General features: G+C 45.6%; 1 protein-coding gene and 1 long non-coding RNA gene across 7 annotated transcripts in view; one reads left to right on the top strand and one right to left on the bottom strand.

Moving 5' to 3' along the window:
• drosha (ribonuclease 3 drosha) overlaps window positions 1-13,373 on the bottom strand; it is a 268,462-nt gene that overhangs the window by 90,133 nt on the left and 164,956 nt on the right. For all 4 annotated transcript variants that reach the window (XM_050196330.3, XM_055063089.2, XM_055063088.2 and 1 more), the window contains 2 exons: window positions 10,776-10,878; window positions 381-496 (listed from right to left, as the gene is read on the bottom strand). In XM_050196330.3, coding sequence (XP_050052287.1) covers window positions 381-496; window positions 10,776-10,878 — 219 coding nt within the window. The remainder of the gene's footprint in view (window positions 1-380; window positions 497-10,775; window positions 10,879-13,373) is intronic.
• LOC129380894 (uncharacterized) overlaps window positions 1-13,373 on the top strand; it is a 100,428-nt gene that overhangs the window by 58,665 nt on the left and 28,390 nt on the right. For 2 of the 3 annotated variants that reach the window (XR_011890305.1, XR_011890306.1), the window contains one exon: window positions 5,780-9,574. This is a non-coding gene — a long non-coding RNA (uncharacterized lncRNA). Of the gene's footprint in view, window positions 1-5,779; window positions 9,575-13,373 lie in introns of those variants that run through there. The other variant, XR_008609093.2, reaches the window with a different exon arrangement.

The following is a 13,373-nucleotide window of genomic DNA, read 5'->3' on the forward strand; positions in this document are numbered from 1 at the left end:
GAGCATCCACAAGTTTGGATGCTGAGGAGAAGCAAGCTTGGGGCATAGATAGTATGGTGATGCTAATATCTGTAAACTATTACATTAACATGCCCTGCAAGAACAGCTGAATTGCTAAATGCACATTAATTAAACCAGAACACCTCTGAAAAGCAATGGCAACTCCCTGAGTGCAGCCATAATTTGAATTGGACCATTGTGACTGTATGTGAGAATTCATCAGACAGCACTAGGAGAGCGGCAGCACATGCTTTTCAAAAGTGCAAACAACAGTCAAAAAGGGATGCGCTTCGGGTCTTCAATATAAACAGTGGAAAGTGTATGTGAACAGCACAACCAGTGCACCACTTGAACGCTTAAGGCATAGATAGCACTGTCACCTGCAAGGGGTGTGGTGGGTAGTTGACCCAGACGTCCAGAAGGTCAGGCTCCGAGAAAAGAGTTGTAGAAAAGACCCTGTCAGCCACTTTGATGCCACTGTCTAGAAAAAGGGCACCTAAGGAAGACATGAATAAAATAGGCAAGGATAGAAAATAGGAGACTGGAATGTTCTGCCTGATCAGGAAAGGCAGACCTATTTCAGACAGCAGACGTTAAACAACATATCCTTTGAATGTATTATCAACACAAAGATGCTCATGGTCCACAACCTCAATTTAAATAGTCTTATAACCAGTCTTCAAGTACTCTCCTTTTTTGAGATGCAATGAGAGCTTTATTGTCTAAAGAATCTAGACTTGAAGTAGTTAACTAAAAGAAAGGCTAGGAATTAAAAAAAAAGAGATTTCCAACACACAAAGAAAACTAATGAAATCTCTCTGAAGAAATATATGCTAGCTTAAGGGCACCTTTGAGCAAAAATAAACAGACAAAACAAGGTAAAATTTAAAAAAGTACAGTTAAATGTTAATTTAACAAAGTCAGTAAAATCGGCAATTTGCTTTGTTATATCTAAATTATATAATACAGTCGAACCCACTTATAACAATCCCGGATATAATGACCACATTTCTGTGCATTTATGATTTTCTGACCCTGCCTATTGAAACTGCTTCCAGCTAAAACAAACATTGTTTAAATCGCCGTACTGTTACAATGTATGCTTTGAACCCGATCGTGGCAAAAAGAGGGCACGCGTGAGATACCGAAGCAGAAAAGTGTGACGAAAGTGGGTTTGCGGCAGTGCACGCTTCGCTCTAGTTCAACCGCGACAATGATACGGTCTTCAGGATGAGCAAGTAACTGCCATGCGCGAATTTCAGAAGCCACGAAGAAAGTCACGCGTGGTCTCGTGCTTTGAAGGTACAGTTTCAACTAGAGGGAACTGTGGTTCTAGTTTATATGGGACCTGCAAGCAGGGCAGTTCAGGCACCACGGGAATGATGGGTAGTACATAGATTTGCCTAAACCTCACCCACCTGGCTTTAAATAGCTTCATGACTTTGCAAAGTGATCATTTTTAAGAAAGTACTGCATTACAAATCATTAAACAAGCAGTAGTAAAATTGTTCGATGGCAGGATTCAAACACAGGACTTCTAGCATAGAAGCCCTATGTTGAAATCACATGTGGAACCACTGAAATTAGCAGCGATTATGTGCACTTGCAGAGTATTATTACCCTCTACATTGAAAGAAGTATAAATTGCTTTGAAATTTAGGCCAGTTTAGGCCCAGGTGAAGCGTAATAAATGAAGCCACAAGAATGTCTGAAGCCCCAAGCATGAAGATAAAACAAATCCATGTACTATCCATAATTCACATGGTGGCTGAACGATCATAGCGCCAGATTTGTCTCTCAGGGTGTCTACCAAGTTGACATTTCTAAATTCCCCGAGTTTTCCAGGTTTTCCTCGAGTGCCTTTGCAAAATTCCCTGTGTGATGCAGAACTGTTTTATGTCAAGACGGGCCGAAACCATATTGCCCGATGTTGTCACTCTCTAGTAAGCACATCAAAAAAATTTTAAAAAGAAACAACTTAATCTAATTTGAATACTAAGGAGTAGTGTTTATGTTACTCAAGAAGAGAATAGAAGGGATGGGTTAATAAAATGCACAGCAAATAAAATGTCTTCGAAAAAAATTGCAAATCGAGTGGGACATTCTCAAATACGAATAAAAAGGAGATGCATACAGAAGCAAATATTTTCGAATATGAGCTGTTTCTATCAACTGATAGTAAGCTCAGTGGTATGAGGCCCGAACTTTGCACAATTGAGATTCTCTCTCAACAGCTCATGAGTCAAGCTGTCCTGACATACTCTTAGCCCGCGCACGACGCCTCAGTGTTATGTTTCACTGCTTTAAAGAGTTTATTTTGGTTTGAATGAGGGGGGGACACCTGCATCTCAGCATCAGCCAACCCTTTGTTTTTTGAGCTCAAGCTCCTTCAATACGGCGGCAGCACGCTTCCTTTCCCGTTCATTCCTCAATGCGTAGGTCCTTTCTGTTCTTGTCCTCCTTCTGCCACTCGTTCGCCCCACGGACCATTTGTTGAAGCATCTTCTTGGTTAGTTGCACAGTCCAAGTCCAATTTTTCAAACTCACTAGGGGCCGCGAAAATGTCAGAAAAATCGGCCAGTTGGAAAAAAGAAATGCATGTCATTTACTGCCCTTAAGGGCTCAAACCGCCACAAGCACATTCAACAACGCTCTGAAAGCCTGTTGGTTCACGTATTAGGCATATTGGTGCTCGTACTCTGACAGGAGATACCGGGTGCACGCATGTATAATTAAGGAATACATACTGTGTCCCGTGGCAATAGCCCCTTCCCATGCTTGTTATGCTTCACTGCAATACGTTTGCGTACGCTTCACCAAGTGACATTTCAGTACAGAGGCGAAGCTGACTTTCGGGAACCAGCATTATGCAACGTACCATGCTTTCCAAGCTTCTAAGCCAATTGCGAGGACCACAAAGGCAGAGTCGGTGCCATTGCTGGCAGCAGCGAATTCTTTCAATAAAAACACGGCACCCAACGGCAACAAGCTTAATAGCGAACGTAGAAGCAGCTAGGTCTAGTGTTGCCGCAGTGGTGGCTATGGCTGCCAGCGGATCTGCGTGCGAGGTGCGAGGTTTGAGGTGGCGGGGTAATCAAAACGGCAGCAGTAGTGGCTTTGATTAATGCCGTTTGGACCTGCGGTTATGGAACGTCCGGAAAATCAAACGGCGAAGGGTTCTTGCGTCCGAAATTTCAGACGTTCTGATACATTGACTCAATGGGAAACATGGTGGTGCTGCGAAGCTGTCCAAATTATCGGGCATCCGGAAAGTTGGTCGTTGACTGCACACTGGCAACTCCTCCACCCGACGACAGGGCGTCAAAGACGATTCATTATGATTCCTGTCTGTTACTCGAGCCAGTATTAAGCCTGTTTCACATGCAAGCGATTGAGCTAATGGAGCGAACAGCGGCACGGCGCTGCGGAGCTTTTCGCGAGGTTTCGTTTCACATGCATTGCCGCCGCGCGTTTTACGCGGCTGCGAATAGCAATGTTGCTGGCAAAAAACACAAGACTTTCAGCCAGTTTCGGTAGTTTGCGACTACCAACATAAGTATTGCTTTGTCCCTGCCTCGCAAATTTTTATTTTATAAATACATATCATGCGCTTAGCAATAAGCAATTCGTTGAACGCTCTCTTGGCATGTTGCCCGTACGACGTGCAGCAAGTAAATAAACATCGTCCTATGCGCAAGCTTTCCCCCACTAGTCCTCCACTGGTCACGTGTCGAGGCGGGCAATTCGGAAGCGGTGCTGCCGCTCTGCCGCTGCGATGAAATTCCAACTTGCCCGAACCTCGCCGCTCCTGCCGCTAGTGCCGCCGCCGCCGTTCGAAACAATTTCTGCGGCGCGGCGGCAGGATTCGCGAGCATTTTCGCTTGCATGTGAAACAGGCTTTACTGTGACTTTCGACCCTTTCATTAAATTTACAGCTAATTTTCCCTGATAGAGGCACAAATTCCCTGAGTTTTCCCCGAGTTCTTCCAGACTACTCAAGATCCCTGAGAATTCCCGGTTTTCCCGGTTGGTAGACACCCTGTCTCGAGTAATTCTAGGAAACACTAGGAGGCGTACAGCCTAAACAGCATGGGATGGGGTGTGCGACATGTGCCGGTGCGATATCGAAAGCCACAATGATTTGGAACGGCCACGTACGTCTTTCCACCATGAAAACGACGGCCACTCAGGCATTCCTATCGATTCAGCCCGAGTCAGCGAAGCTGTTACTATGCCGTTATCAGGAGATAACAATTCAGCGGCGCTTTGTTTACACGCTGCCTATTGCTAATAACAGTTTGTGGTGACGCTTTACCTATCAAACATTGTACTTTATTTTGCCCGAAGCAACATTGATAACATAATTTTATGGCTCTTGTGTGGCTGACACGCAGTCGTACTGCTGAGACCATGATGTCCAAGAACTTCGCAGAATGGCAGCATACCGCAAAGTTTATGCTTCCGGCCAACTAGAATGCTTTACTCTTGTGTGCAGAATACAGCCATGTCTTGCTGGTAGTAAAATATATCACAAGCTCCTGAATAAAAATCGACAGCTGTGCTTGCAGTTTCGAAATGACAGGTGATCGGAACGTCACGCTGTTTTAAGCTATACGCTGCCGTATTTCATTCTTTATATGGATGTTTCTAACAAAGTTTACAGCTAGGTGCGGGAAGGCATCGGAAACAAAAATTGTACTGAAAATCTGGTTTTTGGACTAAGGTGCTGTTGAATTATAACTGCTGAAGCCTGCTTCAGTGCAGTTAATTTCTGAACATTTTTAAGGGCAAGCCCATATACTGACATGTGTGCTTGTTTCCCTCTCGTGGGTGAGCGCTTTTCACCGGCTAACAAATGTTAAATGTTATCGCTCAGTGCAGGATGCATTTGCATGTATTAGAAATTTCTGGCATGCTCTCGATGTTGTCACCGAACCATGTGTAATCTGACTGTATGTGCGACCGAATTGTGTAGTACTTTCTGTAAGACACGGGGGGAGCAGCGATTACTCTGGAACTTTCGCCGAATCACGTATAAAAGCTGATGCACTTGACCCACAGATCATATTTTCGATGATCGCTGACTTTGCTCGCCGCTATGGTTGTAGTTGAGTGTTACTTGTTTTGCTGGGCACAAGTTTGCCCAATGAAGAGTAAAATTTGCAACTCACAGTTTTCACACTGCGTCATTCTTCACCGTCACACCAAGTGATAATATAACAAACTACTGATGTAAAGACCACTGTCCACAGAACTACTGAGTTTGCTACAAATGGTTTCGACTCTACAGTTAAATTTCAATATAACTAATTACAGTCAAACCTTGTTTGTTAATACGTAACTGCTTAATGTGTAATTGTGGTTTAAACATAGTCGCGAAGATTCCCCCACCCAGCCCCCATTGGACTGCACATATTGGCTGACCACTTAAGCCGTAGTCGCTCCGTGCCCACCAAACGGTTAGTGCGTACTACGAGGAGGAGTCAGCGCGGCAAATGCAATGCGTCGCTGACGTTGTCGAACTAGCCAAGCCGCGAGTTGTGTATGTACGCCACATGTTCAGATGGCACCCTCGGTGCAATCGATGTGTGCAGCTATAGTGCACAGCAGTCGGGAACGCCCATCGCGCCACCGCTAACTTCGAGGGTGTTGCGGGAAAGCTCACCGCCTGTCATCAGAGCGGACGTGATCTAGGGTGGTCCGACCCTGTTTGAAATTAAATGGGTTCGGCAGTGCAGTGATGGCCCCAGCTAACCGACCCTTCATCTTCCTGGTGCAGATGCAGTTTTTCAACGTTCCTTGGCTGCCATTCTCGGACAGCCTTGCCGGTGTTACGCCTTGCTCTACCGATGTCAGCCTGAAAGGCAACCCACCATCTACCTTGCTGACTTGGCCTCCCGGAAATGTGGCGCCCCCTCGATCCTCTACGAGTGGAATTCAGTGCATTGTGGGGATTCAAACCGCTACGACCAACCCAGCCCAACCAACACCCACCACCGTATGCGGAAATCCGACTGAATCAGTTCTATCAAGCGACAAGCGTCACTGCCGATCAGAATATAAAGCCTGTTCGGCTGCAAGCTCGTTTCAGTGGGTTCAGTTGCGTAGTAATGGCCCCAGCTAACCGGCCCTTCATTTTCCTGATGCAGGTAACTAACTGGCATTGCCTTTTTGCCAAGAAGTCGAGTTATAGGGGTATTATTGTGTTGCTGAACCCACATCGTTGGTGCAAAATTGCTTACGATTGTGCTCAAATGTTACTGAACTTGTCCTTGTTAGCGGGAGATATCGAGACAAACCCTGGGCCTCTTTATAATGTTGAGGCTGCCTCTTCTCCTGATCTAGTTCAGATATTACAAGATCTGCAGTGCGGGCAATCAATGATACTTGGTGAACTTAAATCAATTAATGAAAAACTCTCTGACCACGACAAAACTTTCGAGGACCTGAGAATCAGGCTAGGAATAATTGAATCCGAGTTCATGTCACTTGCATCCTTGAAGTCCAGAGTTGAGCAAAGTACAGTGGGCCACGAATGAGTGCTTGGCTCAAGTATCTCTTGACAGCCTGCATCGTAGACACTGAAAATAGGGCTCGATGCAACAACTTGGTGTTTTACGGTTTAACGGACAGGCCAAATGAACCCTGGCCTGAAAGCGAGAATTTAATTATTGACCATTGTCATCAGTTCCTTGACGTTGACATTCAGCCACGTGATATTGAACGTGCTCATAGACTGGGTACTTACACAAAAGGGAAACAAAGACCTATCATTGTCAGGTTTGTACACTTCAAGGACAAAGATCACATACTTTCTGTGCGCAAAAAATTTAAGGGAACAGATTACAGTGTCAGTGAAGACTTCTCGCCTGAAACTCGTCTTGCTTGAAAAAAAACTTTTTCAGTTTGCAAAGGAACGTAACCTCAAAATCAAATTAAGACATGACAAGCTTATCGCAAACAACAAAACACACACTTATGATCCTGGCGCACAAATTGTCGAAAAATCCTAGAGCAAAGAGCAGGTACAGTGCGAATTCACCAACATTAGTCATTCCCCGGTACATTTCTTATACACTAATATATGCAGCGTTATACCAAAACGAGATGAAATTTGCAGCCTCATTTCTTATTCTTCTAGTGATTTGGTGCCACTTACAGAGGCATGGCTAAATTCATCACTAACAGATCTCGAGATATTGCCTTCGTTCCCTCACTTCGATATCTTCCACAAAAATATGCACATGGGAGCGGTGTCCTTATCGCTGCTAACCGAGCTCTGCGCTGCACACTGGTTAATATTCCTACCCCTCTAGAAATGATTTGGATATGTTGTAATGCTACCTTCTTGCACCTTCTAATTGACGTTTTTTATCGGCCCCCCTCTAATGATGACTATTTCTCATCTTTATTTCATGACTCAGTGCAGGCTCCAATGACCATGTGTCATAATACCCCCATCGTTCTCTTTGGTGATTTCAACTCCTTTTTTGCCTTTTGTGATCAGAGCATGCAGGGCTGTCCCCATCCTTTTGATGACATAATTAGTGCAGTCCTCGTTTGTAAATGAAATAAATCCATAAGTCTTGTTTTGACAGAGGGCTACAAAGGTTCTACTGTCTCCATTACAGACAATGTCTGTATATCGCAAACCATGTTTGCTAAGGGACCTCCTGAATAGAATCAACGTTGCTTCAACTTCCATTCTGCCAGAGTTCCCATCTGTGTTTTTTTGGCAGATGTCTGATGCTTTCCAATCATCATAACTTTCATCACATTCTTTGACAGGACAACACAGTCGAGCACCAGTCCTGTGAAAAATTCTATTACAGTGCCGACACCTACGTGGGATGTATGGCAACGTGTCAACCATGTCCCATCATAAACCACTGTTATGTTGTTATTAAAGCCAGGGTCCATCTCCCTGTAAACATTGTGCACTGCCACCATAGCATCAGAAAAAATACTGGCAGCAGCTGTCTCATTGGCAGGTCAGAAGTCGGCCTTCAGATGTTTCTGAAATGTTTTATGAAGTAACCCTCTATGGGAGACATTCATTATTGACCAGAAATCGGTCAAAGTTGTTGCCCCTTTGCCAATACTTTTAACGGCCTGTACAGCTTTCATATTTACATAGAAAATTTTGCGACTTTCCTTTCACAGTGATGACCACTCCTTCGCAACATTGCTGCTAAACACGCACGTCAGTATCACTTGTGCTGCTAATCCATGTCGTGTTCCCAGCTGAACTGAAAGTCCTGGTTGGGAGCACTGATGGCACTTAGGTTTGCCAAGAAGCGGATTGAGGGCCATCATCTGAACGATCAGAAACTCCTCCATTTGTTCCGTACCGGCACGCACCTCGCCTTTGCCTGTCAGTTCCATTTTCTGTGCGGTCGCAGACACCAAACTTAGCTTTCTTTGGAGTTTTGCGGCGGCCTCCCGGGATGCTTCTACTGATATAAAATGCGGCTCCAGGCGCGCCTAAATGGTGCCGCCCAGACTTGTGGAAGGCGTGGCAACATCATGCGAAGTGCCGATATGGGAATCGGACACATCCAAGGTGCAATCGCTGGATGCATACGGCGATGTGGAACACAGCGTGACAAGCTCAACGGTGCCAGTAATGCTCGTACGAGTAGTTTTGCCTGCATACGAAGTGCCAGAGAGCGACTCCTCAACATCGTCGGCACAAGTAGGCACTCCACCCGCGTGTGAAGCGCTCGGCAGCGGCTCTTGAATGGCACTTGTACGTATTCTGCCCGCATGTGGAGCCCTCACCTGCGCGTCTGTGACTTCTGTGCTATGCTACACAGCACTGCCTGGCCACCTTGAAGCACTCTTTTTCACCATTGCCGATTTTCGCTTATGAGTGCCGTTACGCATGAGCCGTCTTGTATTTCAGCAGTCGTTGACCCATGGTCCCCAGTGAACTTCCGAAACTACGCCCTGCAAGCACTGATGAATGCGTTCAGTAGCATATCACAGCACAAATCAGCTTCCGAAACTATGCTCCGCACGCACAGACAGCGAGCCAATATGTCCAGAGGTGCGTATCACAACACAAATCAGCTTCCAAAACTATGCTCCGCAAGTACTGGCCAGCTGAGATGCCAAGAGCCACGCATCACTTGTGGAGTCCACTGCCGAAACTATGCTTGATCGCCAGATGTGCGAGTCACAGGAGATATCAGATATTCGTTTCTGAACTATACACTGCACATACGGACGAACATCGCGTGCTGAGAAGCGCAATGGCGCGGTAGCAGAAGACGCGCACCGCCAACAAGCTCAATGGCGAAGCTTCGATTGTCCTCGTGACGGGCGTGGCCAATCGGAGGCCTTGGAACAGCCTTGCACTATTTGCTTTTTGTGCGCTTGCTTGTGAATGGAGGAGATGGCTGAAGCGGCAAATTTAAAGACGGAGAAATGCACTTTTCAACAAGGGCAGAATGGCGGCGCTTGGTTGCGCGATTGCAGAGATATTGTGGCTTGAAAATCACAGTTTTTTCATGATCTCCATGGAATTGTTTCGCCATGTTGGCTAAAATAAAAAATTTTTTGAGCACTTGTACGTGTGGTTTTGAGCATTCATAAGTTGGAATCGGATAAAAAGAAAGAGTTATAGAAACTGAATATGTGCTTTTCAAAAAATTTATTGTTTGGTCATTTTTCGCTACACGAAAGCCGTGCCCCCCTTGTAAGCAAGATAAGCGTGGCAGCAGTAGCAAGCGAATTGACCTTTGTGCTGTCTCTCGCTTCAACGCGAACTAAACGTCGAAAGCACAGCACATACGAAGCTACCGGCACTGGGTGCATTTTGTCCACATAGCAGATAGCTTTCAAGACACAGCGCCCGCGCTGTAACAGCAGCTGCCAGAGTACAACCCACTTTCTCTCTCTTTTTCTCTACCTCCCCCCCCCCCCACCCCCCACCTGTCCCCATGCCTCGCGTGCGAAAGAAAACAGCGTGTTTCTGCCTCGCCTTCCTCCCTTACGCGCGTGATATTGAGCTGCAATCGTTGACTGACCCTCGCAAGTCAGTTGTCAGCCTGTGTCGACACGGAAAAAGTAAGGTTTATATGGCCGATTTTGAAAAAAATTGCCGCTAATTTTGTCCGCTATAGCTGGTAGTCCATTGTAGCGTGGTCCATTAAAAGCGAACTTCGTTGCATTAATAAAATAGCTAGAACAAACGAAGGCTTAAATATGATCTGTTATATCCGAAAGTCTGTTGTACACGGGTCCGTTGTAATGAGCGTAGACTGTATTGAAGTTCATTATATCGAGGTTGAATAACAGCAATAATAACAACATAAAGAATTTTCTATGGCTACAACAACCAAGCTTTGGTTTCTACAGCCATGCTCATTTTTTCTATACATAGTCAAGGTGCTATGTTAAGCATAGGAAGGAAAAATGGCTTTCTCTTGCCAAGCTATAAAACAAGACATAATATAAACATAAATATATAAATAAGATAAACAAAGATAAATATGTAACCAGAGAACCATATTATAAGGTGTATTTTATTACACATTCTGAGCACCCGCAATTGCAATTTGCTCATATGGACAGCAAAAAAATGTTTCCACTATTGCACGCATTCATGCTATAGAGTTCAGGCATTATCATTTTCAATTTAAATCATCGGCATTCAAGCAGATATCACATCCATCAGATGCCTTGATGAACACAAATGAAGAAATGAGGAATCAACCAATAAATTGCACTGAAGTAATGAATAACTTGCCATTCAACTTGACAGCCCTTACCCATAAGTGCCTCAAAGCAGTTGGCCATGGCATGACGCAGCTCCAAATCATGGCAGAGGTCTGAACCATGAGCATAAAGCATGTACTTCTCCAACTCCAGTTTCTTCATAGGTTGAAAGAGGCACATGAGATATGATGAAAAATGGGAGGGGATGGGCGAGGAGAAGGGGAAGGAACCATTAGAATAGAAGCTCCAAGAAATTAATTTAGTCTACACACACAAATACATAAACAATAAAACAAGTAAAATAAATTAGCAATGCAAGAAACCCAGATATTCCAGCTGCATTGGGAGGACATCTTTATAGGACAAGTATGGTATGCTTCCGTTAAGTTGACTGCTTAATTCAATTTTTGATTAAGTCGATCTTGACTGAAAGTCCCAGTCGAGGCCCATGCATTTATATGGGCCCAAACTTTCCTGTTTTCGATGCTAAAATTGGCCTTCGCCGGATAATCTGAACTTGACCACTCAGCATGCACGTGCCTGACTTCTATGGTGACCCCTATAGCGACCCCTTTAGTGGCAGCATCTGTCCTGGCAGACCTTAAGGCTCAACCAGACGTACGCGTTCCAATGCGTCCGCACACGCCGCGCTGACTCGACGTCGCGTGGCGCCCGACGGAGGAAGAGGGCGCGCACCCAAACGATGCACGAGTGGCCGCGCGTCTCGTCGCGGCGGCGCAGTGCTGCTAGCTTGCCATGTTCAAGGCAGTCTAGCCTTCGCTCAACGGCCACGTTAAGCAATGTGTTACATATTAGACAGTTTTAGTTTAGCGTCAGCAACTATAGCGTACGCTATACGCTATAATATAGCGTACGCTAAGCAGCGCACGTTTTCTACAATTTTAGTTGACCGGCGATATCTTTGAATCTCGGAGGCCATATGCCGTTGTTGCGGCTATTTCGCGCCATTAGCGACAGGTGGCGCTGACATCTCGAATGTTTGTTTCGTTAGGCTTCGACTCGTTCGAAACGAGAAGCGATCTCGAAAACACCACGAGGTTATCAATAATACTCTGTCGTCGAAGCGGCCTGAGACTAAGCGAAAGCCGTTTACACAGTCATTTGCTACGAACGAAGTGCATTTTACAAAAGCAACGCCAAATTCAATTCGAAGCGGGCAGCCGGGACCGCCGCCATGTTTCCCGCAAGCTCCGCAAACCCCGCAACAACGCTAGGGTGACCCGGGCTTGCCTGAACGTCGCGTGAAGAGTCGTTTCGGAAGTGACGTTGGCTTGCCGTGGTCATGTGAGGTGTGTCATGCTACTGACGCGAGCGGCAGCTTCCGGCGCGGGCGCAAAAATTCTAGCGGTTGTAGGTCTCCACGCCGCCGCGCGCCGACACGCGAAACAGCCTCCGCGCCTGACGCCGTACGCGCCCAGGCGTGGTGCGGCGCGTGCGGGCGCATTGGAACGCGTACGTCTGGTTGAGCCTTTAGGGGATAGTGACTGCATTGAACACATGTATTAAAAAAAAAAGAAGAAGAAAAGAAACAGCTCCCATCAAAAATGCCCATTTTCGGCCTGCCTTAGGATGATTTTCAAGCAATAACTGCAGCTCATAATGTATGCTTACGGCATTTGCTTAATTCTATCGCACCCCCCCCCCCCCCCCTTTTTTTCCTTGTAGAATATTGGGCCAAATAATGGCGCAACCACATACAATCGGTTTTCGACCAACAGCGACAAGTGACTCAGACAAGAGATAGGTTTTGCCATCATGGAGGGCGATCCATCTGTCTCTTGTCACGTTGCAAGTTTTTTGGCAAGCCAGAAAATTTCACTTGTCACCCGGAAGAAAATGCGGTGACTTCTGCAGGGGACAGCATGATTGCACAACAACATGGCATCAACCAGTCTGCCTACTTAGATTTGAATTCGCACTTGTAACTTGCTTTCTGCCATGACTGCAAAAAATAAATAGCAAAATTAGTCATCGCTTCGTCTCATCTCAAGCTGAGGACAAAGTATCAGCGTTGTCTTGTTGTTATTATTGAGATTAGTAGCTTGTTTTGACATTGTTAGGCTTCGAGATGCTACTGAGAGCTGTGAAACTGTTTTGAATGTTCACCAGATGGTGCCACAGCATTTCATGTGGGCGACATGGAATGCATTTTTACTAGTGATAAAAACATATTAAAGCTAGGTCTATACAACTTGGTTAAAACAGCCTCGTAGTACATTTGCAATTTCTTTAGGGTTCATGACTGTATCTATTTGGAGAACAATATAAATTTGTCGCTACTTTTTTTCACGATGTCGTGTCCACATGGTTGGTCCACGCTGTGCCACGACAGCATCTGCCAGTTACGTCGTTTTCTCGCTTGAGTATCCCATGCATGTGGTTGCCGCTTAGCAAGGATGTATTGCTGCAAAGCTTACTTGAAAGAACCGGGTGGCGAAGCCAACTTAAAAAACCAGGCGGCAAAGATGACATTTAGAAATGGACCGCCGTCGTACAATACACGTTAGAGCCTTGCCTGTTTTTGTTGTTGAACATTCGGGTGCATGGTAGGTTTACACTTTGTTTAGGAGCTTTAATGCCATTTCTACGTTAGTTTTCTACGAGGGTGAATCAGAAAGTCCTTACCCCTA

This window comes from Dermacentor andersoni, chromosome 1 (genome assembly GCF_023375885.2).
Source record: "Dermacentor andersoni chromosome 1, qqDerAnde1_hic_scaffold, whole genome shotgun sequence".
Taxonomy (NCBI): Eukaryota; Metazoa; Arthropoda; class Arachnida; order Ixodida; family Ixodidae; genus Dermacentor; species Dermacentor andersoni.